The 27,725-nt window shown below is 38.8% G+C and overlaps 1 protein-coding gene across 1 annotated transcript; it reads right to left on the bottom strand.

The window, feature by feature from the left end:
- Positions 1–1,189: 1,189 nt before the first annotated feature.
- Positions 1,190–14,274, bottom strand: fndc4a (fibronectin type III domain containing 4a). Its single transcript, XM_008279506.1, has 6 exons — positions 14,268–14,274; positions 12,830–12,945; positions 11,217–11,421; positions 9,697–9,786; positions 3,922–4,055; positions 1,190–1,231 (listed from the first exon to the last, which is right to left on the bottom strand). Exons 1-6 carry the CDS (start codon positions 14,272–14,274, stop codon positions 1,190–1,192), a joined length of 594 nt encoding a protein of 197 aa, XP_008277728.1.
- Positions 14,275–27,725: the final 13,451 nt, after the last annotated feature.

Genomic DNA, 27,725 nt, shown 5'->3' on the forward strand with positions numbered 1-27,725 from the left:
TGAAAAAATGTATTGTGCTTGTATTGGTAAGAGCTTGTGTTTCAGCCTGCTTGTGGAGCATTTATGCTACTATGGCAGTGGAGGCATAAGGCAAGCAGAACACTACTCAGGATTTTCGGTCATGTGTCCCTTTTCATGCACTTGTATGCATTTACTACCTCAGCATGAAAGAAGGAAACTTAGCAATTTGAACTACCAGCATTTAATGCGCACCATTCATCTTTATGACGTTCAATGGGCAATTTATATGCAAAATTGCATTTGGTGCAAGACTGAAGATTTGATGCATTTCAGTGAAAGAAGCGTTGTTCGTTTTAAATAAAATTGTCTGTAAAATTCACAAGTTCTAAAATGAAGCACTGTAAAGTAAAAGATAGTGCCGCTTTCTAAAAGTAGATATAATAGAAGTAACAAAACATTAAGAGCTTCACTGTACTTCAATCATGTTTATTTCTCCATTTTGGCATCTAACTTAGAATGTACATCAAGTGCTATTCTACATGCAAATAACCTGCGTGCACCTTAATTTAGGAAATGTATGAAATATGTACAGACATGTTTGTTATGTATGAAATGTGAAAAGATACAATGTTTTGCAGAAAATTATATTTTAATTTCAGTATTAGGAAAAATTAACAAGTGCACTGATGGTAGTTTTTACAGATGAATTTTAGACATATGTAACTGCTTCCTCTTCTTTACAAAGATCTAGTCATATTCACAGCTGTCAGACAGCAATATACATTCGTGATTAGGCACTATATTAACACTATTTGCGCTGGAAAAATGTTGATATATTTAGAACTGACATGTCTACAGCAGATGAATGTTGTATCTAAATTGCACATGCCAATATCAAAAATACACTGCATATTTAAAGTCACAAATACAGGCCTCCCAGAGATAAGTTGTATTCTGACTTTTGTATTGCAATAACATACCAAGCACCCAGCAAAGACATCAATGTGAATTGCACCATGGGTTAACATTATATACTTTTTTAGCTACTGTATGGTATGTGTGTGTGTGTGTGTGTGTGTGTGTGTGTGTCAGCATTTTTTCACCGATGATGTCACACAGGAAATTCCCCTTTTCTCATTTTTTCCCTTATCTATTGGAAAAGTCAAAAATGAGTTGTGGAAGTAAGAGAGAGAGAGAGAGAGAGAAATTTAGCATCAGCTCCCCACGTTCAAACTTCAATGATGTTGATTGATGGCACAGAAGGATGAAACTGCAAAGACAATAAAAAAAACAAAAGAAAATCACAATTGCTGTTTTACTTTTTCTTGTGCGATAAAGGAATGCTTTGATCATAGCAGACAATTGCAGTGTTCCATTTAAATTTACCGAAACTAAATGGCTGAAATTAAGTTTCAGAAATATAGGAAATTTAGAGCTGATTGCAATTCAGACACTTTCAAAATTTATTTCTTAGTTATATCAGTTTTGTAAGTATTCAAGATCAATAGTTCAACATTCTGCTTTTAATTTTTTTATTGCAAATGTCAAAAATGTGACCGTACCGTGTCACAGCATAAACATTAATTCCGTTCAATGAGTGAAAAGGGTTTCAGCTCAACACAGTGTCAAGCATACAAGATACGATACATACAAGTACCATGATAATGCTGCTATGGCAAGTGAAAAACACTTTTTTGTCACAACAGTGTAACATGGTAATTTGAATACAGTGCCATAGAAAAGTATTTGTCCCCCCCTCAAATTCTTTTTTTGTGTGCATATTTTCTCTACTTTAATGTTTAAGATCATCAAACAAATGTAAAAATCAGACAAAGACAACCCAAGTAAACACAAAATGCAGTTTTAAAATGATGATTTTATTTATTAAGGAAATAAACTATTCAACGCTACCTGGCCCTGTATGAAAATGTAATTGCCCCGTAAACCTAGTAACTGGTTGGGCCATCCTCAGCAGCAACAACTGAAATCAAACGTTTTCTGCTACTGGTAATGAATCTTTCACATCTCTGTGGTGATATTTTGGCCCATTCTTTGCAGAATTGTTTTAATTCAGTGACACTGGAGGATTTTCGAGCATGAAGGGCCTTTTTAAGGTCATGCCACAACATTTCAATCAGATTCAGGTCCGGACTTTGACTAGGCCACTCCAAAACCTTCATTTTGTTTTCTTTTAAGCCATTCAGAAGTCGACTTGCTGGTGTGTTTTGGATCATTATCCTGCTGTAGAACCCAAGTGCGCTTCAGCTTGAGGTCATGAACTAATTTGGCCGAACATTCTCCTTCAGGATTTTCTGGTAGAGAGCAGAATTCATGTTTCCATCAATCACAGCAAGTCGTCCAGGTCCTGAAGCAGCAAAGCAGCCCCAGACCATCACACTACCACCATGTTTGACTGTTGCTATGATGTTCTTTTTCTGACATGCTGTGTTACCTATACACCAGATGTAATCAGATGCACACCTTCCAAACAGTTCAATTTTTGTCTTGTCAATCCATAGAATATTCTCCCAAAAGTCTCAGGGAGGCTTTCAGATCATCATCATTCAGATGTTTGTTTGGAAAAGTAAGACAAGCTTTTATGTTCTTTTCGGTCAGTGGTGGTTTTGGCCTTGAAACACTACCATGGATGCCTTTTTTTGCCCAGTCTCTTCCTTATTGTTGAGTCATGAACACTGACCTTAACTGAGGCGGGGGAGGCCTGCAGTTCTTTACATGTTGTCCTGGGTTCCTTTGTGACCTCCTGGAGGAGTTGTCACTGTGCTCTTGGGGTCATTTTGGTCGGCCGGCCACTCCTGGGAAAGTTTACCACGGTTCTGTGTTTTCTCCATTTGTGGATAATAGCTCTCACTGCAGCTTGCTGGAGTCCTAAAGCTTTAGAAATGGCTTTGAAACACTTTCCAGACTAATAGATGTCAATTACTTTATTTCTCATCTGTTCTTGAATTTGATGAGGGGCAATTACTTTCTTCACACAGGGCCAGGTAGGTTTGGATATCTTTTCTCCCTTAAAACATTAAATCATTATTCAAAAACTGCATTTTGTGTTTACTTTTGTTATCTTTGTCCAGTGTTAAAAATTTTTTGATGATCTTAAACATTTAGGTGGGGGAAATATTTATTTTTAAAAAAGGGGGGGGGGGATACATTTTCACAGCACTGTAGATGGTGAAACTACACTATGTACAACAGTGCTACTTGTGTGTAGACAGTGGCTATACAAAGTGTTCACCCTCTTGGAGGTTTCCCCTATAATGCTTTTGACAGTACAATTCAGCTTTTTTTGTCACAAGAATTTACAAAAAAAAAAAAGGTTTTCGTCTCAATGGGATTTTACTAGAGAATATGTGACTGGACTTGAAAAAAAGCTGTTTGCTCATGACCATCATGCAGATTTACAAAGTAGAATGGGATAAAAGTGCAATTGTCCAGTTGTCAAAAGCTGGATGAGACCTATCCAAATAGGCTTAATGTTGTAATAGTGGCCAAAGTTGAATCTGCTACCACAGACTTGAAGGGGGTAAATATTTGTGCAATTGTTTATTCTAAATCTTTTATGTTTGTTTGTTTGTTAATTGGCATTACCTTATAGAAATCAATTTTAACTTTGACTTTGGAAAATAGATAGATCGATAGATCGATAGATAGATAGATAGATAGATAGATAGATAGATAGATAGATAGATAGATAGATAGATAGATAGATAGGTAGATAGATAGATAGATAGATAGATAGATAGATAGATAGATAGATAGATAGATAGGTAGATAGATAGATAGATAGATAGATAGATGTTGACCATTGACTGGAGCTATACGTTATATCAGGGATACATGAAATCGACTGATGTACATGTTTTCAATACTTAACTGAAAATTCATTTAAATCTAACTTTTTATTGTGAGTATGTCATGGGCCTGCATTATAGATATTGTGTTTACCTTGCTCCTCAGCAGTCCTTCACTGTGGTGCTCTGGTGTGCTCCTTTCTGATGACGGCTTGGCCTTCTCCTTATTGTTGCTGGAGTCATTGTCCTTGATGATGTCATACTGCCGGCAGAATAGGGCAATAACAGCTGCCAAGAGGTGAGAGATGGACACATATCCAAAACACACACACACACACACAAAAGATAGGAAGTGAGTCATGAGGCAGCAGCTGCCAATCACAGACATGTCACCACTTCCTCTAAATGCCATGACAATAATGGCTGTGCCTTTATCAGAAAGCTTGGGAGACAGTAATTCTCAATAGAGTTCACTTTGTCTCATTTGCAGTCTGCCAATACAACTCTGCCTCTAGTTTGAAACAGTACTATATTTTCAGAATTATCCTCCTTCCTTTACTGAGGCTATTACTAGAAATCTATCTATCAGAAAGTTATCATTATTTACAAACTGATGTACAGCTCTGGTAATGTGAATTGACTCGAATTCTGCAGAATTTTAGCAAAATAGAATTATTCCAGCATGATAACAATACAGGCATGCTGCCTAAATCACACGAGTGTTTCTAAGAAAGGAAAAATGTAGCATTGCAAGTGGCTGAAAAAAAATAGCACAGATAATGGCAGAACAAATCTCCAGAAGTTGTGCAGGATAGAGGTGAACATGTACACAAAGTATTTAAAAGGAAATGGAGTCCTCGTAATGAAAAGTGAACTGATTTTTGTGTTTCTGTGGGGCCTGTCAAAACTGTCCACTGTCAACTGTCAAAAGCTAAGCTGCTCTGCTTCACATGTATGTATGGATGCAGGTTGACCAGAAATGATTAGCAGTGGCTTTGGGACATTAAAAAAAAAACACACACACAAAAAACCAATTCAGGCAGCAAATTTCTTTTTTTGTTTGTTTGTTTTGTTTGTTTGTTTTTAATTTTAAATCCAAAATCTATTTGATTTATGCTTGGAAATACAGTGCCTATAAATAGTATTCACTCCTCAGGAAGTGTCCCTTTTTTTTTTTTGCTCTTCAACATTGAACTATTGCCAATTTAATTGGGCTTTTTTTGACAATAATTTACTATATCAGTTTTTTTTTTAAGAAATATTTTTTTTTAAGTTTTTTTTTTTTTGGCATTTGTGCCTTTATTGGATAGCTTTAGTCAGAGAGAGACAGAAAAGTAGGGGAGAAGAATGGGGGGAGGACATGTGGGAAAGGGTCATGAGCAGGATTCGAACTCATGACCTCCCCATTGGGACTGTAGCCCTGTACATGAGATGCCAGCTCAACCAGGTGAGCTATAGTGGCGCCCCAAAATCCATCCATCCATTATCCATACACCGCTTAATCCTTACTAGGGTTGCGGGGGGCTGGAGCCTATCCCAGCCGACTTAGGGCGAAGGCAGGGGACACCCTGGACAGGTCGCCAGTCTATCGCAGGGCCACACTTAGAGACAGGCAACCAAGCACACTCACATTCACACCTACGGACAATTTAGAATGACCAATTAACCTCAACATGTTTTTGGACTGTGTGGGAGGAAGCTGGAGAACCCGGAGAGAACCCACGCTGCACGGGGAGAACATGCAAACTCCACGCAGAAAGATTCGGTTCCCCCACCGGGACGCGAACCGGCAACCTTCTTGCTGCGAGGCAACAGTGCTACCAACTGCGCCACCCTGCAGCCCCGCGCCCCAAAATATATATATATATATTTTTAAAGTAAAATAAATGATTGCATAAGTATTTACCCCTGCTAAAATTGCTTACCTAATTCAACACAGCAGCAGGGAACTGGTGTGAGAAGTCACACAATTAATGAAATTGAGTTAGCTGAGTGCAATAAGTGTGTCTCAAGTGATTGTAGTATAAGGTCACCTCTATCTGAAAGGTCCAGTGACTGATGAATCAGTACTCCCAGTTATAATTGCACCATGAACACAAAAGAACACTCCAAGTAAGTCTGTTTAAAAGTTCTTGGATACAGGAAAATTTCCAAATGACTGAAAATTCCTTTGAATCCATCATTAACAAATAGGAGTAATATGGCACATACATAGCAAGGCCTACAACAGGCTGTCTTTAAAAACTGAGTGTGGAGTGCCAGACAGAGACTAGCCACCGAGACACCAATGACTATTACGAAGGGTTACAAGCCTTATTGGCTGAGATGGCAGAGACTACAGCAACTGTTGCCTATTCTTCACCAATCAAAGCTTTGTGGGTGAGTGTCAAAGAGAAAGCCACAGTTGAAAAAAAATCAGAATAAATCTCGACTAGAGTTCACCAGCAGCCACATTGGAGCCTTGAAGAAGGTTTTTTAGTCTGATGACACCAAAATTGACCTTTTTGGCCATCAGACTATACAGTGTGCTCGGCAGATACCAAACACTGCACATCATCACAAACACAGCATCCGGGTCATGAAGTATGGTGTTGGCAGCATCATGATGTGGAGATGCTTCTTGGCAGCAGGACCTGGAAGGCTTGAGACTTAGGAGAATAAATGTTTTCCAGCAGACTGAGAAAGACCTGGAGCATACAGAAATGATTTCAGGAAAACATGGTAAATCTTCCCTCAAGGTCCCTGTATACCCTGAGTTTTGGCTTTGAAAGTTGAAAAGCAATAAAACAAGGAAACTTTTAAGGGGAAGAATACTTTTTTTTATAGAAACTACATGTAACATTACACTTCCTCAATTTCTATTCACTTTTTAACCAGGGGCTGGAAGGTGGCTCGGTGGTTAGCACCATCGCCTCACAGCTATTTATTCATTTATTTAGGTAGTTAGTCAGTTAGTTAGTTAGTTAGTAAGTTATTTGACAAGGGACAATGCACATTAATTAACATTGTACAATGTAAACATGCCCGAGTTATCTAAATTAAGCTAGTTTTCATCGGTAGTCCCTTTGGCAGTTGTCAATGCCAGCCTAAAATATTTTTTTTAAATTAACATCACATAGCAATTTACACATACAATAATAAAAATACAGGGGGAAAAAGAGCATGCAACCAATATATTTACATTTCCTGTGACAATTAGTGTTCACAGGTCTGTTTCTCTAGCAGCCACCTTTTGGCGTTCTTTTTAAATGAAAACAATGATGGAGACTCTCTTATCACTTCAGGCACTGTATTCCACTGTTAGAAGCTAGAAGGTTGTTCGTTCGCGTCCCAGTGAGGACACCCGGTATCAATCTGCATGGAGTTTGCATGTTCTCCCCATGCAGCGTGGGTTCTCTCTGGGTTTTCCAGCTTCCTCCCACAAATCCTCTGCGATGTTGACCTATCTTTGAGTTATCTTTGTTTTCTTGCTAGCAACGTTTTTTAGGTAGAGCACAGACAGCCAATGGACAGAGCTTATTCATGGTGTTGCCAGTGTTTTTACAATATGCTTCTGGCTTGGAGATTTTTTGTCTGTAAGCTGTGGTCAATACGGCGTGCAGGGGCGCCACCCCACTACTAATGACCAGAAAAAAAGTAGTTCACAAACACAATATTCAGTTTGAATTATCTCTAACAAAATAATAATAAAAAAAATTAATAATAATGTTAGGGCTGCAGTGTGGCGCAGTTGGTTAGCACTGTTGCCTCGCAGCAAGAAGGTTGCTGGTTTATGTCCCGGTGAGGACACCCGGGATCTTTCTGCGTGGAGTTTGCATGTTCTCCCCCTGCACCAAGGTTTTCTCCGGGTTCTCCGGCTTCCTCCCACAAGTCCAAATACATGTTGAGGTTGACTGGTGACTCTAGATTGTCCGTAGGTGTGAATGTGAGTGTGGATGATTGTCTGTCTCTAAGTGTAGCCCTGTGATAGACTGGTGACCTGTCCAGGGTGTCCTCTGCCTTTGCCTTAAGTCAGCTGGGATAGGCTCCAGCCCCCCGTGACCCTAGTGAAGATTAAGCGGTGTATAGATAATGGATGGTTGGATAACAACATTCATATTCTTTTGCCATATTAACAATATTTGTATTATTAACAGATTTAATATGAGTCTTTACTGTGTGTTTACTAATTTTACACTTCCTGGATGTGGGGCACCAGCCACATGAGTGCATGTAGTAAACTTTTCGTGATCATGTGACCTTGGCTTGGACTCTGATTGGCATCTGCAGTCTTTATTTGCTTTGTCTTCTGTGGTTGGATATCAAAACTGTCCTTTGACATTCTTACGACTGCGCTTTAAATACATATCTGACACCATCACACGGCCTTTCCCCTCCTCTTTGACTATATGACAGCTACTGTGGTCATGGCTTAATGCATCGGCCATGCTGTCAGTGGAGAAAAGGCTGGTCACAGAGATGAGTGACTTCAACCAAAAAGTAAAAGAGAAGTTTGCAGAGCAAAAAACAGAGAAGAGCCAAATTTTTGTTCAAATGTCAGGGCTCCATTTGCAACTTTTTTTTTTTTTTGAGAGTGTGTTAATTGATGAGCATGATTATCATGAAGCTGTATTGGTGTCGCTGTCACTGGCACAGGAAGCTGCTGTGTGGACCACAGTGGTGGAAAGTAGTACTTTTATAACTTTGGTGTACTGCAGCATTTACACTTAAAAATGAGGTCTTCTTGTGAAAAACGGAGCGCATCTGCATTCACTGTTTTTCCGCTCATAGAAAAGACTGCATGTAGAATACATGTAACGCAGTTTAACCTCGGACAAATCTGACATTAGAATGCCTAGAATACCTGTTAGACCACACCACAGCCACCAAGCATCATCTACCACAGCCTGCTATGTGGGATGTTAAGAGAGCATCAGTACATCTTAGTGTCTATCGCTAAAAGATGTTCAGCAAGTCATATGTTTTGCCTTTGACCAGGTAGGAGGTGGAAAAAATAAAAAGTTGGTCACACCGGTGCTACCAGTGAAAAGTTGATCTGGAGCCCTGAATAGTGTTTTTTTCATTATTTGTGTTGTGTGTTTTGAGTTTGTACAAACCCTGTAAATACTGATGAAAGTTTGATGAATGGTTTTGAAATTTAGTTCTGGTAAGTCTTAATAATGTTAAATTAGATTATGATTAGAATATCCTCCAAAGGTAGAAGATTTGCATTCCTGTAAATAGTTGTGCCTGATGTTGCTCATATTCTAATTTCTGACTTAAAATAAAAGGTAATTTGCAGAAGCAGTCAAATTGTGTTTTGTACAGTATATTCTCGATTTATACACCAGTAAAAATGTTACACACGGTTGCAGTACATGTGTGATACTTACTGATTTCATGAATATGTTAATGAATGTATACTTATATGTTTTATTTACTCTGTAATGTGTCAGTTTTACAATATTGGTCCAACAGTCAAGACTCAATTAAAGGACAGGAAAAGCAAGCCCTGTGTGATTATTTGAAGACTTCTGGAATGTTAACTAGCTGCCTGGCTATGCACCAGATCACACACTGCAAGGGCAGTATATTGTGTAAGATGTTAATTCTTATATTAAACTTACAGTGCAGAACTTTGCCTGCCCCTGCTGGCAGTGAATATAATTACACAAAGACTTTTTTTTTTTTACACAAACACTTGATGCATGCTTGTGAGGTATGCCTTGTTGTCACTCACATACCTTTTTAGACTGCAATCCACCCTCTGAACACTGAGTTTTCTTTTCTCTTTTTTATCAGGAGCATCACAAATCGTCCTAAGACACTTTGTATGTTTTTCCATCAAAGACTCCAACAAACTTCTAATTGCTGTAGCATACTTTATCCCTGTCTCTACAGTTTCTCCCACTTTAACTGTGGCAAATCAATTACATATCTACAAACCTACCTGCCCACATGACCAAAACCACCACAATTATGATCATTTCTCCTGTTTGTAGATGTCGAGACTTGTCCAGTCCCTGCACAGTCGGGTCATCTAGGAGAGAAGACATGTGCATTAAACACAGAAGACTCCAAAACACTAATTACTGAAAGTACTGAATATTTTCTCCATCCATCTACTTTTATATGGAGGAGATAAAATTTGAGATACATTTGACTTTAAAATGCAGTCCATGTAAAACATTTCTATATAGTCTCAGCAAGCAGGTAACCATGTTTTAAAAATAAAGTACATTGAACTCATGTCGAGTCTGAATGAAAATTTTTGAAAAAAATGTTTCTTTAGTTCTCAAGGCTGTTATGCTATTTAGCCAAATCTGTAGTAGTCAGAAAATGTGGTGGGCATTAATTCGCCTCTAGATGACTATGTTGATTCTCCAAAGTATTTCTTAACTCACATAGATGGAAGTCTTCCAGAGCACCACTCTTTCCAATTGCCTCCTTTAGTGAATCAAGATGTCAAAAGACTGGCCCCAGATGCCAGGCTGCCAGCGCTTCCTATGACAAAAGTTATGGAGTAGGCCAAATTGTACTGCTAAACTTCTTAGTCTGTATGGGCATGTTAGAGAGAAGGGGTAGGGTCTGGGCAGAAATATGTATCACTAGAAACTGAATCTGAATCAATATTTTTTGAATTTGAATTGCTCAACTTGAATTATTGTGTTAAAAATTCAAATTTGAATTGCGTAATTTCAAATTAAATTAATTAGATTTGAATTGAAGCTGAAATTGTTTATAATCCTCATTGAAGATTTAAGCCTTTCTATACTTCCATATCTGATTGTCACTTTTCAAATTCAGTTCTTGTAATTTAGGTTCAATTTATTAAGACATACATCCTGCTCAATGAGGAAGAGCAACTGAGTGCAGATCCATAGAGGTCATTTTTGCCCATTACCACCTTTGACTCTCATATATAAAGGTAGAGTTTCCCACCTGCACCCTCTTCCCAGGTGGGGACTGAGGGTTTGTTGCACTTTTTGTAAGCAAATTTAATAAAGGGATGGTTGTGGCTCAGGTAATAGAGCAAGTCGGTGAATGATTGGAAGGTTGGCAGTTCAATTCCGCCCTGTCCCTGTGTCATGGCCGTTGTTTCCTTGGACAAGACACGTCACCCACCTTGCCTGGTGTGAATGTGTATGAATGGATTGTTTGAGGTGGTGGTCGCAGGGGCCATAGGCGTAGAATGGCAGCCACACCTCTATCAGTCTGCCCCAGGGCAACTGTGGCTACAATCGTAGCTTACCACCACAGGAATGCATGTGTGTGAATGAATAACTGACAGTGTATAGCGTCTTTGAGTGCCTAGAAAAATGCTCTAGAAATCTGATCATTTCTTCTTATTATTGTTATTATTAATGACAATGCCATTATTAATGGCAAAGCCATCTCAGGCAGATTTTACTTAGCACAAAGAAAAGATATTTTTTGAAGTTAACTGTCATAGCACTCAAAGTATCATACCTTGGTTGGAGCTGTTGGAAGGAAAGCGATCTGACTTTTTTAGGGTGCGAAAATGAACTTTCTTGCTGGCTTGGCTCTCCCCATAGAGACCAATTGACTGGACCTGGATGATGTAGTCTGTCTCCTCCTCTAGGTCCCAAAGAGTACAAGAGCGGCTGGTGGTGTTGACCTCACGAATGAATCGCTGCATGTGTCCGTCCTGCTTCTGGATATTAGAAGAAGGATAGACAGAAACAGAATGAATTAGACTATTGAGTAGGTCCAGTGATCAATAGTGGCCAAATGAGGTGATAAAGGGGACACATGGAAATGCCACCGCTGCAAAAATGGGTCCTAAAGTAAGAAAACTCTTTACTCTGAAATATCATTGCTTCACTTTTATGAGTTTTGTCTTTACAGGGCAATGCTGCAGTCAACAATATATTATTCTCCACAGACATTAAAAATAAATAAATAAATAAAACAATCAAGCGCCTGTATAGGGAGCATACAAATGACAGCGGCAGCCAACCAGAAAATAATCAAGGTTTTGGAGAACAACATGCTGAGCACTTTATTATATTAACAGTTGGCACTTTATTTTCCCCATATGAGGTTTTGACTGGAAATTAGGAAGTTGTGAAATCAAATTTCAGATAATTTAGAATACAAGCACTTTCAGAGCCAAGCTTTCAAAATCTCAGACTTTCTCTCTGACCTTTCGCAATTTTATTGGAGTAATCTAAACCTAAAGCTGTTACAATTGCTTCTACTCTTGCATATAACAAGAGCATATCAGTGTGCCCATCTGTATTTGGAATGGCTTTGGCCCAAATGTCTTATGTGTTTTTACTGGCCATTGGATAAAGTAATGATTAAACTATATGCGCAAGGAAATTACCTAAATTGTTCAAATGCAACTACATAAAATGATGAAAAGAGTATATGTGTTGTATTCAGTCTATTATTTCCACCTAAAAACAAGTAAAATAACATGGCTGCATAATGTTTTGAGTTGCATAAAGTCTAAACATGATTATGGTAACATGTTGCATTCTATAATTTACTTTTAGCATTTGAAATCTTTTGATTCTAAGCTAGAACTACCACCTCACATTTGTACACCTGGAATATAGTGTATGTAGCGAAACTTTGAAGTGTGAAAGTTCATTGAGATAAACAAAAATCAGAGCCAGTTCCTTATATGTGTTCACATGCTCTGCCAATAAAGTTGATTCTACCAGAGCACAAAGTGACAGCCATGATAGCAGAAAATACTTCAAATACAGATGTCGCTGCAGAGAATGTACACATACTAAAAAGTGGGTGCTTAACACACATTTTTAATCAGGCAGCAAAAACAATCTGTAAAATCACCACAGTTTCAAGGTAGACTCCCAGGATTAATATTAGCAGTTCAGTATTCAACTACGTTTGAAGTATGTTCTCAATTTCTCCTATGCCTGATTAATGACATTGAATAATGTCCAGAAAACATTATGATGTCACAGTGAAGTTGACCTTTGACCATGTGGATATGTTATTTCTTCATCATTTTATCCCATTGGACATTTGTGTGAAAAGGTTCTCAAAATTAGTGTCATCTTGATTTACATCATGAGTTTAGGAATTACCTGTTGGGAGATGGAAAAGCCAATTATTATGTCCCCCTCAGGAACCTCCCAGGAAACAGTTGCTGAGTTGGCTCGCAGTTGTGTGACAGATACATTGACAGGAGCTGGTGGCCGGTCTGGAAGACAGTAAACAGAAAGATAGAGGTTTGTTAACCCACTCACTGTGTCCATATTGCACATGGAAAGTCTCAAACATCGTGTTACTTTGAACCCACCACAAGTGTTTATTTTTTTAATTAAAAGTAAACAAACAAAACAAGCCTTACTTCTAAAATTAGTTTTTAAACTAAGAAATACAACAGCACTATGGAACACCAAAAACGTTTGGTTTTTTTTGGAGCACATGTGTAAGGTGGCTCGGTGATTAGCTCCATCGTCTCCGGTTCTCCGGAAGATCTCCGGTTCACGTATCGGTGAGTTTGCATGTTCTCCCCATGCAGTGTGGGTTCTCTCTGGCTTCCTCGCACACGGTCCAAAAACAGGTTAAGTGGTGATTGTAAATTGTCTGTAGGTGTGAATGTGAGTGTGCTTGTTGTCGGTCTCTGAGTGTAGCCCTGCGATAGACTGGTGACCTGTCCAGGGTGTCTCCTGCCTTCGCCCTGAGTCAGCTGAGATAGGCTCCAGCCCCTCCGTGACCCTAGTGAGGATTAAGCGGTGTATAGATGGATGGATGGATGGATGGATGGATGGATGGATAGATGGATGGATGGATGGATGGATGGATGGATGTTTCCTGTCATCTCCACACAGTAGCTTCTGGTTAAGGTTTATGTTTATCACTCAAATGCAGTACTGTCACTGTAATTACTTTCATATGGTACTGCAACTAGATAACGTTAAATCTAGTGTCTCCAGAGGTTTAATGTACATATTGCATAAAGTCAAGCATGATACTCTTTCCACAGGCAGTCTCTGATTTTAGTTCCATTTCTTAACAATTTTTGATTTTAATTCTTTGAGTGACAGGTGGTTACTACAACAGTAAAAATCTGCTTTTGCATTAATGTATGAGTAATCTAATGAGACAATACATTGTAGTATTGTAATGGAGCCATTTTTCTGCACTAAGTGCTTTTACTTTTAATACCATATTACATTTTCCTTAATATACTTAGGTAAATAAGCACTTGACATTTGTATGAATGAATATACAGTAGTTGCTGTGATTAGCACTGCCACGGATTGACAAGCCATCCCCTTTATAAAGGAGGTTATGTGGACTGGTATGTAAACTAGAGGGTTTGTTGTGGGAAGTAAGTCTCTTCCAGTGTGTGAGAGACAGATGTCATGCAGGAGGAAAGTTGCCTTAGTTAGCAGTGCCTTAAAAAGCTGAATAGTTACTGAAAGTCTGTGTGTTGTGTTTGCTGTCACAGAAGAGAAATTAAGAGTCCTGCAATGTTATTACAGTGTTCTGCATTCTTAGTATGTGAAACATTGCTTATCATAGATAAACAGTAACAAGACAAATACAGAGCTAGATCAATTAATCATAGCTGTAGCAATGATGGTCTCTCTTCTGGTTTCTGAAATATTTTGGCCTTTACTTTAGCTGCTTTACTGTAACAACAGCGGAGTCAGATGTCATCCTTGTAATTCATTTTGAAACATTTGCTAAATTAAGGTGATTGTTATGAGACAATAAAACAATTGTGCTGCTAACCAAGAAACAATGGTCAAGCTGGTCAACTGAGAAGAATGCTAAACTCCACTTTCTAAACTTTGTAAATGATGTCTTTTGAAGCTTCTATGTTCACTCAAAAATGTAACGGCTGGAACTGCTGTGGTGAAACATTTGTATGCAGGGAGACGAACACTGTGTTGAAAATGGATAATCCATAAAAAAAAAACAAAAAAAACTAGCAGCGCTGCTTTACTGTACAATCCAAATCTTCTGCAAATCTTTTGACTTTCAAGTGAGCTCAAATGTCTTGCAATGTCAGACGTGAAAAAATGACAAAAAGCATAGTTTCTTACACCATGACATTGGAGAATAAATTATATGGCATAGAAGTGTAGAGAATAAAATATTCAGACATGCATTATCGAGTTACAACTATGATATAACAGCTGCCCTTTAAGTACCAGTACTAACATTTCTAGTTACTGCTTTGTTTAGCACTTCATCATAAAGTGAGTATGAACTGACAGTAAAGACTATGAAAGAACGCATGTGGAAATATGTAGTAAACAAAAAGTGTCAGACAAACCAGAATATGTTTTATATTTTAGATTCTTTGCAGTAGCCCCCTTTTGCTTTGATGACAGCTTTGTAGACTCTTGATATTCTCTCAATCACCGTCATGCGATAGTATCCTGTAATGGTTTTGAATTAACAAGTGTGCTTTGTTAAGAGTCAATTTGTGGAATTTCTTGCCTTCTTAATGTGTTTGAGACCATCAGTTGTGTTGCGCAGAGGTATGGTTAGTACACAGTAGATAGCCCTATTTGACTACTGTTGTAATCCATAGTATGGCAAGAACCACTCAACTCAGTAAAGAGAAACAGTCCATCATTACTTTAAAACATGAAGGTCAGTTGAAAATTTCAAGAACTTTGAATATGTCATCAACTGTAGTCGCAAAAACTGTCAAATGCTATGAAACTGGCTCTCATGACAACTGCCCCAGGAAAGGAGAGTTATCTCTGCTGCAGACGATAAGTTCATTAGATTTACTGGCCTCGGAAAAATGCAAATTAACAGTACTTCAGACTAGAGCCCACATAAATTCTTTAGAGAGTTGATGTAGCAAACAAATCTCAATATGAACTGTTCAGAACAACAAAAAGAAGAGAATTATTTGGTCCAAAAAAACACAAAGAATGAACATTAGACCAGTGGAAATCTGTACTTTGATCCAATTAGCCCACATTGGAGATTTTTGGTTCCAACCACCGTGTTTTTGTGGGATGCAGAGAAGGTGAGCGGATGGTTTCTGCATGTGTGGTTCCCACCGTGAAACATGGAGGAGGTGTGATGGTGTGGGGGTGCTTTGCTGGTCACACTGTTGGTCATTTATTCAAAATCCAACAAGACAATGACCCCAAACACACCCCCATGCTCTGTAAAGGCTATTTGGCTATTTGACCAGAAAGGAAAGTGATAGAGTGCTGCGTCAGATGACCTCCACAATCACCCCACCTCAACCCAAATGAGATGTTTTGGAATGAGTTGGACTGTAGAGTGAAGGAAAAGCAGCCAACAAGGGCTCAGCATCTTCGGGAAGCTCTTTAAGGCTGTTGGAAAACCATTCCAGGGGACTACCTCATAAAGCTGATTAAGAGAATGCCAAGAGTGTGCAAAGCTGTCAAAGCAAAAGGGGACTACTCCGAAGAATCTAAAATATAAAACATATCCTGGTTTGTTTAACACTTTGTAGGAACTGAAAGCGTTAAACGTATCATGTTTAATATATGATTGGTCAGATGCTGAGTTGAATTTGTCTCCTAAACTTTCTGTATAAAAGAAAGTCACTGGAATGCAACTACAGCTTGGTTTTATTAATTTAACAGTTTAAAAAAAAAATTTAAATGGGTTCTTTCATGATGACTTTAAACTGAGTTCTTTGTTCTTCTTCACTACTTTATCAAGGATTATTTTCTACAATTTAAGTTGGGCTTTGTTTTTCTATGTTTTACTTAAAGTTGGGCTTCATAAATTATGGTTGTAATGCAACAGAGCAACCATTTTCTTTACAACTATGAGCTTTGATTCCTTTTCACTTTTTCAATAAAACTATGCAAAAGCACCATCTTGTCTCTGCATTCCTGAACCAAGTCATCCAGCAGATCCTCACAGCTACACATCCTGCAGCGACATCATTTTCTTTCCAGTAAACGGGTGAATTTGGAAATTACATTTGGCTTCTCAATTCCAAAGTGATTCCAAATTGATCACCGCTCTACGAACTGCTTCCAGTGACAATCACATCTAGTTATTTGGTTGTTTATCTGCATTCATTTATTCACTGTTTGTTGTTTGTTACGTCATTGTTATTTATTGTTTGTTTGTAGTATTAGTTGTTTTTTTTTAAATTGTGTATAAGCATCGTTGGGTCTACTGTGTGTTTCTTTGTTTGGGAACTGGAGGTCATAGCTTTTGAGAATGAGACTGCTCAATAAAAGTAGATTTGATTAATTATTAATATTCAATTTCAAATATTAATTAATGTATTTATTTCCAAATGTATATTTGGTGGTGCCTCTGATTGTAAATGAATGCAGTTTAATCATAAAGAGTAGTTTCTACAATGGTCCTAATGATGTTCAATGGAAAAGGTGACACTTGGGCTGATGTCAGAGCCCTAGGATCATCCATCCATCCATTATCTATACACCGCTTAATCCTCATTAGGGTCGCGGGGGGGCTGGAGCCTATCCCAGCTAACTTAGGGCGAAGGCAGAGGACACCCTGGACAGGTCGCTAGTCCATCGCAGGGCTACACTTAGAGACAGACAACCAAGCACACTCACATTCACACCTACAGACAATTTAGAATCACCAATTAACCTCAACATGTTTTTGGACTGTGTGGGAGGAAGCCGGAGAACCCGGAGAGAACCCACGCTGCACGGGGAGAACATGCAAACTCCACACAGAAAGATTCCGGTGCCCCCACCGGGACGTGAACCAGCAACCTTCTTGCTGCGAGGCAACAGTGCTAACCAACAACTTCAGGTAAGATTAATTTAAATTATCTATGGTGGCCTGATTCTACTATTCACTCACTTTGAAATGTGTGTCTTCTCATTTGACACACACACATTTCTATTTTGCCTGTTAAAGGTCCTGTGGAAAAATTTTAAAATGCACTTGAAGAAAACAACAGCCATTGCTGGTAGGGAGCATTTCGAGACAGGTGGGAACCCCCAGTTAGACAACAGACAGATGACCTCAGAGACTTGTTAACTGTGATGATTGAAAGCCAGCAACCCTTGGAAGGTATATTTCAGGTGGGGAAACACTCCGATACTCATTTGCTTAAGTGTATATACTATTTTGCCTAGCAGGTTAGCATAAGCTTAATCGTATTGTCTTTTGCACTGATTAAAAAATACGGTCATGGCCTCAACTCTTGAAATCTTATGTCTAATATTGGAATTCTTTTCTCGAAAAAGGTGACCTGAGCTTGAACCAGATGTTAGAGGAGCCACAGCAGAGACAAGAATAACAGCCCTCTGCACCTGTAGCAGCAGCAGCCAGTATCTCCAATCCAGGCAGCAGGCCAAGAGGGAAAAAGCTAACCATTCATGAAAAACTTGCTACAGAGTTCCATGAGCGTAAATCACAGTTTTTAAAAGAAGAACATGAACTCAAGATGAAAATCCTTCATGTTGAGTTGTCTATCAGAGGTGGAGAGAGACATGAAGCAGCAGCAGCAGCAGCAGCAATATGTCAGTCCTCTTTGTAACGATGCCACACAGCCTGCTATTGGCATCAACGGCCTATCACACTTGAATTTGTTCGATGGCACTTATCTAGATTGTTTTCTCCTGACTACATCCTTGCTTGTGTTGTTTCTGCTCTCAGATGTACGTCGCTTTGGATAAAAGCGTCTGCCAAATGAAATTGTAGAACTGTAGAATTGTAGAATGCCCCTGTTAACCTTGTGCCTTAGTTTATTGCTTAATACATTTTGGATGAATTGTTATTGTATTGTAATATTTTAATTCACAATCTCCCTCTCTTCATCTTCATCTTCACCATTTTCAAAATATGATACATTATGCAGAAAATGCTATGTGATGACATATGTTGTAAACTGCGCTATACAAATAAACTTGAATTGAATTGAAAAACACAAAATGTAATACATAAAGCAAAATAACACAAATGCCATCAATTGTGTATCACTCCACACATTTTTTTTCATGAAAAGTGCTGCAAATCAAAGTTGTCTCTGTAAGTGTGTCCAATTTTGTCGTTGGCTACTTCTGCCATGGGAACATGTGCGTCATTTCAATATTCAGTTGCTGGATCTGGGAAGCCATGTTGTCTCAGGTAATTATGAAACACTGCTGTCATCACAATGACAATAAAGCATCTTCTTGGTTCAAAACCTCATGTATTCCTGAGACAGTGGAAACGATTCTTCCAGATACCAAACATGTGCTCGACTAGCCCTCTGATGTGAATATGAGCTTGGTTGTAGTGCTGTTGCTCAGGTCTCACTGGATGAAGATAAGGTGTGAACAAGAAGTTTGTTTGTGCATAACCACTGTCACCAAGTAGGACTCCACTGTGTTGTCCTGCTTCAAATTACACCTTGTACATTTATTGAAAAACTGTTTTTACAATTTCTGTACAGCTCATCATTGTCTGTTGAAGGACACCTAATAGTAATGTGACATCCATCAATGCAGCCAATTACTCCAGAGAAGTTCCCATATCCATAGAACTCTACCATGTAGGTGGTCTGATCAACAGCACTGAGGAACTTGATGTAATCCTTTCTCAGTTCACATTTTGCTTTGCAGACTTTGTGCACTATTTTGCAGACAGTGGATTCACTCACACCACACAAATCCGCTGTTTTACAATGGAAGGTTCCACATGCCAAAGACCTCAAAGTGGTAAGGACTTGTAAGGAATGAGGTATAGAGGTTACCCTCACTGAGCCACGTGAAAGCTTTGTCTGAAACAAACAAAATATTTCAGCTGCATTGTGTTTCTGCATACGAAAACGGTTACGGTAACTGGGGGTTCCCACCGGTCTCGAAACGCTCCCTACCAGCAATGGCTGTTGTTTTCTTCAAGTGCATTTTAAAATTTTTCCACAGGACCTTTAACAGGCAAAATAGAAATGTGTGTGTGTCAAATGAGAAGACACACATTTCAAAGTGAGTGAATTGTACAATCAGGCCACCATAGATAATTTAAATTAATTTTACCTGAGGGTCCTGTTGGTTACTTTTTGATTTGAGTTATATTCATTCAAAACTGCATTCCATGAATTTCTTTTTTTGGTTTCTGTTGTTGAATCATGATGTATGTCTTCAATTGTGGGGTACCTTGAAATAATATCCTTCAAAAGTGTCTTCTCGCTTTCAAGCTTTTTGAACGCTTTCTTTTTCCTTCTCCATTCTAGTTCAGGGGTCAAACTCCAGAATTTTTAATTTTTCAGCTTGACCATGTTTCTGTCACAGCCAGAGGAATGAGAGCAATGACCCTACCAGCATTAAGTAACATTTTAGTGTCTATTCCTTCTGTACTTAATAAATAAAACTGAATATGAACATGAATATGCTTCTTGTCAGCGTGATTTCATCTCACAGTTCTGGCGAGCCTTAATTATGCTTTGTCAGCTTTGAAAATTAACATTATCCGTGGAATCAAGCTTAACAGAGTTACTGCTTTGAATGTTTCCATATCAACTAGCTCAGGCTAGCCTACTCATTGGCTTACATTGGCCAAGATTTGCCAGCTATTATGAGTTACCTCAGTCCTCAGGTCAGTAAAGACCCATTCTATCAGAAACATCATAGCTCACATTAAGGGTCTAGCCCACTGATTTTACAGAATTTGTTCAAAAAGCCTAAGAAGTAAATTGGTGTTAAGAAGATGTTTATTAAGCCTGCATTTCTGGTACACATCGCCCCTTTGCTCTCAAGCAGATTTTATTCCTTTGGTTCCATTCCATTAGTTGATATCAATATATTGTTAGTGCAACAGTATCAGCGTTATTGATGATAAAACAATTTCTGTGCTAAATTCATTTTAAGATCTTACTTCATGGGACTTTTATGTTAGCATTTATGTTAAAAATATCAACAATATTATTTTGATTGAATTATTTTAAAAATACAGGATGATGTTTTATAACACAGCTTCCTACTTTTGGGATTTAATTTTGTGTGATGAAAGTAATCGTGAGACTAATCACAGACAGTCAGAATATACTATAATTATTTATTTTATTCACTTTAGAGATTTATAAAGTTTTAGAAAAAAGTAAGGATGCACTTTTTTCTTGAAAACTTTTTTTCTAAAAGTTAATTTGTTGCTCATAGGTTACAGTGTGACTCACACGTATTAGAATTATAAATGAATTTCAGGCCCACACTTCAAACACCCCTTCATGTCGTATCACATACAATATCAATTAAATGTAAAATGATTCAAAACTGTATCATCCCTGAAAATTGCAATATTTTTAAGTTGGCAAGTAATGTATTTCCTAGGGCTGGGTCAAGTCAGTAAAGTTTTTCAGTCAACATAATCGATGATTAATGACCAACTTTAAACAATCTATTTTTTTAAAGGCAAGAAGGAAAATGCTTATTTTCAATTTAATCACCTTTAGCCATTTAGCAGTGAAAAACAAACATTTTTTAAAAAGAAAAAAAAAAACACATAGAAACACATATAAAGATTTTGCAGCTGTTGGGAAGTAGCAGAGATTTGAATGGAAAGAAGCTTCCACAGCTGCATCAACATGACAGCTACAGAGTTTATTCGTGGAACTTAACATTGTGTTTAGGTTACATATTATCATGCTTATTTGCATTACGTTAAACTATTGTGCATTCAATCAAATTGTTTTATTTTTTTATTGTTTTATATTGTATTGTATTGATTGCTGGCATCATAAACAATCATTATGTCACTCAGGCCTAGTTTTCCTCATATGAGTAATGTAAAAACAAACACCTTAGAAAGACTACATTAAAAATACAGGTCCTAAAGTAGAAACTCCATGCAAGAAAAGTATACATTGAATACATCTCTGATTTCCTGTTAGCATAACATAAAAATGGTTATAAAATGACCTGTAAACCAGATCTTTATCGAGTGTGGACCAATAAGCTGTACAATGCTATCTGCATGTCTGCATCATGGCTCCATTTTAAAAAGAATTGCTTGAAAGTTTATGTTATGAATTATCACAAAGATGGAAAAAGCTGCAATGGCATTCTCCCAAAGTGATGTCATGGACGGTGCACTGCCTACAACATCAATCTCTGAAAAACAGACAGGCAAGTACTAAGGACTTAGTACAATGGTTATAAATGGAAATCAGAATTTCTGTGCAAGGTTCAGACAGTGAATAGGACATTGTATAACAGCCTTGCTTGCCTGATGAATATTGGGAGCACATTCCTTGGTCAGATGAAACCAAAATAAATTTCTTCTGCTCAGATAGGGTCCGGAATGTTTAGCCTAAACCTGGCCAGCATAGTCCTGACTGGTCTGTGAAAAATGACAGAACATCTCTCAAGAAATGTATGCAATGCTGGTATCCTCCATACCAAGAAGGATTGGGTATGTTATTAACAATGACGTTAGACATATGAAAAAAGATTAGATCAGGCGAACTGACTTTTGCTGCATTGGTTTCCTCCTATGGGACTAGTATTTTTAATCTAAACTATGTAAGGTAAGGTAAGGCATGCTGCAGATGCACCCAATATGTTCGGATCAGTCTCATAAAAGGTTAATGCATAATTAAACAGGAGTTTTGGTAATTCAGTTATTCATCCATCCATTATCTATACACCGCTTAATCCTCACTAGGGTCACAGAGGGGCCGGAGCCTATCCCAGCCTGACCCAGGGTGAAGGCAGGGGACACCTTGGACAGGTCACCAGTCTATCACAGGGCGACACATAGAGACAGACAAACAAGAACGCTCACACATGTTTTTGGACTGTGGGAGGTAGCCAGAGAACCCAGAGAGAACCCACACTGCACAGGGAGAACATGCAAACTCCAAGAAGAAAAATGTCATCTTACCAGGATGTGAACTGGATATCTATAGCTGCGAGGCAACGGTGCTAACCACCGAGCCACCTTGCAGCCCATAATTCAATTAATAAAAAAATGTATAAAAATGAGCGAGACTATTAGTGCTAAACCAAGCTATAACTATGCCACAACTAGGTTCACACCACCAAAAACATAACCCATATTGAAGAAAATTTAGTCCTTTGTTGGGAGAGGATGGCTTCAATTAATATTGAAAAAAAAACAGCAACGACATCTTCTCATTCAAAATAAAAGGGATTTATTGCACTCAACAGTAATGACCATACAGCTAATACTAATTAAGCATAATAAATGCAACTATGAAACAAGTTTGTGTAAATATATGTATCAGTGTGTGTGTGTGTGTGTGTGTGTGTGTAGGTGTGCGTGCATAGGTGTCAGTCTTGTACAGGTGCTGGACCAAGATGGCAGCTTGCTCACAAACTTTCTCTAATATTATGAAACCATCCATTATCTATACACCGCTTAATCCTCACTACGCTCACGGAGGGGCTGGAGCCTATCCCAGCTGACTCAGGGCGAAGGCAGGGGATAAAAAAAAACAGTTGCTGAGTCTGCCTTCCTTTTAGGTCAACAGTGGTTACTTCAGAGGTTTTATGAAAGTTTCACAAGGCGTCGAACCTTCACTCGATGCTCTTCATTTGCATAAAGTAGATGAGACCTCAAATTAGGTGCAGGCAGTGAGCAGGGATTGGGCGGGCAATGTGATGCGCTTTCGCTCAAAACGCAGCATGATACAACTAGAATGGATTGCAGGGAGTGTTACATAGACAATGAATTGAAAGCTTTAAAGTGACACACACACACACACACACTTAACTTTGTGCCCTACCTATACCACCTGATATGTGCACACAGACAGTAACAAAAGCTTCCGACACCACAGATGCGTCGTTGTGGCTATTATACTACTTTCCAGTTCACTGGAGGTTCAGTTCACATGCGCAGCTACTGCACAAATTTTGGGTGGCATGTAACCGAGGGGTTGGTACAGGCTCTCGTGGCCTGGCCAGATAATGACATTTACGTCTCCCAGATCCTAACACAACCTCACATACTTGTGAAGCATAGTACTGTATAGAAATTTCAGCCAATCACAGTTTCAGTGGGCTAATGAGGGGAGTTGGATGAGCAAAAGAAGAAAATCTGTGCAGGGAGGACTTAACTGAAGTGTATACTTGCTCACACCACTACTTTCTGGCTTTTTTGGATGCCAGTTTTTCTAAACTCTTTCTTCTTCTCCAACAATTTCTGGTTTTATTTCTGGTTCCGGGATGCTAATTTCAGTATCACCTTCTTCTACAATGACCAACTGTCCTGCCCAGATGACTTTAAACTCTACACAGATGCCATTCCTTCTGTTAAATTTTAGTGGTTTCTCCACTGGATGGTGGTTAATTTACGACCAATTTCCAACAATAATATACTGTATTAGTGTAATATAGTTTTGTACTGTAGTTTGCAGTGCATTGTGGGCTGTTCAATGTGCACAGGCCTTCAACAGTATGTTAATGTGATAAACTACAGTAAACTACAGCATTTTTAAAATTTGATGCGTGCCCAACTCGTGAAAGAAAGTTCTCCTGCTAGAGCACTGAGGACACCCATTGCTACACATGAAAGAAGAAGTCCTGCTTCCTCTGCATCTGTCGGATAGTGCATTTACAAATAACACGGTAATTAAAAACTAATTTATCTTTGTTTCTTCGCCAGGAGAATACAACTAAAACTGGAGTTTGAAATCAAACTGTTGGTCAGCAACTTGTCTAGCTCGTGAGTGTGTGATTTTCAATGCCACTTGTCAGTGAGGCTAAGATTTAAATAACGACAGCAATATTTTGATGAGTGATATTTATTTATATTTTTCTATGGTTAATGTAACATACTGCTTTTCCTTCAAAGGAGTGAGTCAGTAAATGTCACACAGTCACATTAGCACAACCAGGCGAGGCTAGCAAGGCAGAGGAGATTTAGAGCACGGCCATGAGCTAGAACGTACAGTATTTACATCTAGCAGAGTGAATTATTAATATTATTATTATTAGTAGTAGTAGTAGTAGTAGTAGTAGTAGTAGTAGTAGTAGTGATTATTACGAGCAAACTAAAGTTGAACAGAAATACAGAAATGGCTGTGGTGAGTTTTATTTCACTTTCTGTCAAGTTTCAGATGGAACAAGGCAAGTCACTATTGTATGGTGGATGGTCACTCTGGAGGGTCGTGAAATATCTGAGATTATCACACCATCCTTTTTGATGGGACTGGCTGCTGTGTTTGGATCTATTATATATTCAACCTTCAATATTTAGAATAGGCAGCTTGTACTCTGGAATTCATTCAGAGGTAATTGAAAAGACTCCTTTCATTTTCTTGTCATCATTACAGATTTTTAATTTTATTAGTGAAAATTGAAATGTAAATAATCACTGATCATTCTTTTGCACACTAACAGAGACAGTTTGGATTTTTTTTAACATAAGGTGGTACTTATAACTTAATGATATTGACAGAGACATGAACTCAGACTCAGATCAGAAATGAGCAGCAGAACACGGGGGTTCAGGTCATCCATACATCCATCCATTATCTATACGCCACTTAATCCTCTCTAGGGTCACGGAGGGGCTGGAGTCTATCCCAGCCGACTTAGGGTGAAGGCAGGGGACACCCTGGACAGGTCACCAGTCTATCGCAGGGCTACACTTAGAGACTGACAACCAAGCACACTCACATTCAAACCTATGGACAATTTTAGAATAAACCTCAACAGGTTTTTGGACTGTGTGGAAGAAAGTTGGAGAACCCAGAGAGAACCCACGCTGCACAGTGAGAACATCCAAACTCCACGCAGTCCCGGAAGCGCTCACAAATCGGTAACCTTCTCGCTGTGAGGAAACAGTGCTAAGTTCATATTCATGAGTGTCACATTTATTACTCAAATAGTAGCTTTCCTGCTCTAGACAACCTCATACCAAACTACACTACACTGCACAGAACACTAGATAAGCTCTGAATATTTGCCTGAGGCAGACAGTACAAACACTAACAGAAACAATGAAACGACAATCAGATTTTCTCAAGTTGCTATCCCATGTAGAGCTCAGTTCCCTTGAGAAGTGAGGAAGGAAGTGCTAGCGATAGACAGATAAAATGACAGAGATACTGTAGATGCATGCATATAGAAGCACAAAAGATTTCTGTGACAGAAACAATGTAGATTCATTCAAATTGGAAGGAAGACAAAAATTACAATCTTGCATTTAAATACTAATAATAATATGAATATGAATATGGTATAATAGTAATATAATATGGTATACAGCTTAGCTCTGGCTTCCTCCCACAGTCCAAAGACATGCTGAGGTTAATTGGTGATTCTAACTTGTCCATAGGTCTGAATGTAAGTGTGCTTGGTTGTTTGTGTGGCCCTGTGATGGACTGCTGACCTGTCCAGGGTGTCCCCTGCTTTGGCCCTGAGTCGTCTGGGATAGGCTCCAGTCCCCCACGACCCTACAGAGGATTAAGCAGTGTGTAGATGATGGATGGATGGTATATAGTTTAAGCATTGAGCATCTATTTCCTGCTAGACCTCCTTGATGACAGTGATGACTTTGCAACTACTGTTTCTGTGGTACACACATTTTGAGAAATGAACGGCCGTCTATACCTTAGTCCCAAATAATAACTTTTTAGGAGCACAATAGTTAAATTGTATGTTTTAAGGCAAACAACACCAAGGAAAAGTACTTTCAGACTGAACAGACCCAACTGGAGATAACTGAATGTGGCTGTTGTGTAGATGTTTTCGCAAAAGAATGTCAAACTTAGAGGTTTGTTTTTAAGACATAACTTAAAAGGGTTTTAAGTAGACACCCTGTCTGCAAAGAAAGCAATACAAGGTATCAATTATGGTGATATAGTGGCCACTTTGTGTATAAACATGCTTTCAATGTTTTTTATATGTGGTTTAAAAGGTGCTACTGGACAAGCAAATGTTATAGTCAAAATATAAAAATTGTTTAGGTTGTAGGATGAGTGGTGGAACTAAATGCATAATTTGGCACATATAAGTCTAAACGGTTTCTAATACTTTGAGTAATGGCGCATTTTGCAAGGCTACAAAATGCACAATAACCGGTTTGACTCCTCTGACAGAGAGGCTCATACTTACTTGCTCCTACCGAGAACATGTCACTGCCAAAAAGCAACAGGACCACGGAGTTGACCAAAACAAGCAGGCGAGCCATACCTTGGTGATTATGGTTACGTTCTTCTTAGATTGAAAAGATCCACAAATCTCCTATTCTTTAAGAGTGGCTAAATTACAGCAGTTCATTTTTTTTAACGTGCAAAATTTCCTCTCATGAATAATGAACAGTTACAGGCAGAATCGGGCTCGAGCTGGTCAGTAAATAGATCACCTGCGAAAGTACGTAACAAACGATATCTTCAGAAACATTGTGTCGAGCCGAGACAAATTGTTCATTCAGGGTTTAATTCCACAAGTCCTTCATCCATATTCTCGTGCAAACTGAGACAATCCAATAATCGACTAAATCTGGCGGCTGAAACTGTCGACCTCCACCATCCTTGGAATCATCGATCATCGGTGAGCTCAGGTGCGAGCATGTGGTAGAAAAGACAACGCTCACGGGGCCGTCGGTCCTCTCGTAGTCTGAGGTGACGCCGACCTCCAATTCAGCACCACGGACAGCGCCGAAGTTTTCAGACTGTCCTCGCGCTGCGCACCTCGCTGTCTATGGCTCCGACCTGTATTCATGCACGCGGGCTGGTCATCCTGCAGTGCTTTCCGGTAGCCTACGACTGGCCAATCAGCGCCCTGGCTCCAAACACTCAGCGATTCAGCTCAAGTGCACGCGCAGCATACATTAATTAATCATCCACGTGCCCTGAGAGGAGAGCAGCAGCCATCGGGATCACTGCTGTCTGTCAGCAGCAATGCCACGAGCTAATATTTATCGCAATAGGTTGAGCAGTGTTATCAATATGATGTAGTCGGCATACGGGGGAAGCAAGAAGGAGTTAATTCAATTTTGATTGTCATAAAACACACACACACAAAAAAATACCCACTGTGATCAGATAGTATCACCCAGCTTCATTCATTCAACTGG

This window comes from Stegastes partitus, unplaced genomic scaffold, assembly GCF_000690725.1.
Source record: "Stegastes partitus isolate 25-593 unplaced genomic scaffold, Stegastes_partitus-1.0.2 Scaffold161, whole genome shotgun sequence".
Taxonomy (NCBI): domain Eukaryota; kingdom Metazoa; phylum Chordata; class Actinopteri; family Pomacentridae; genus Stegastes; species Stegastes partitus.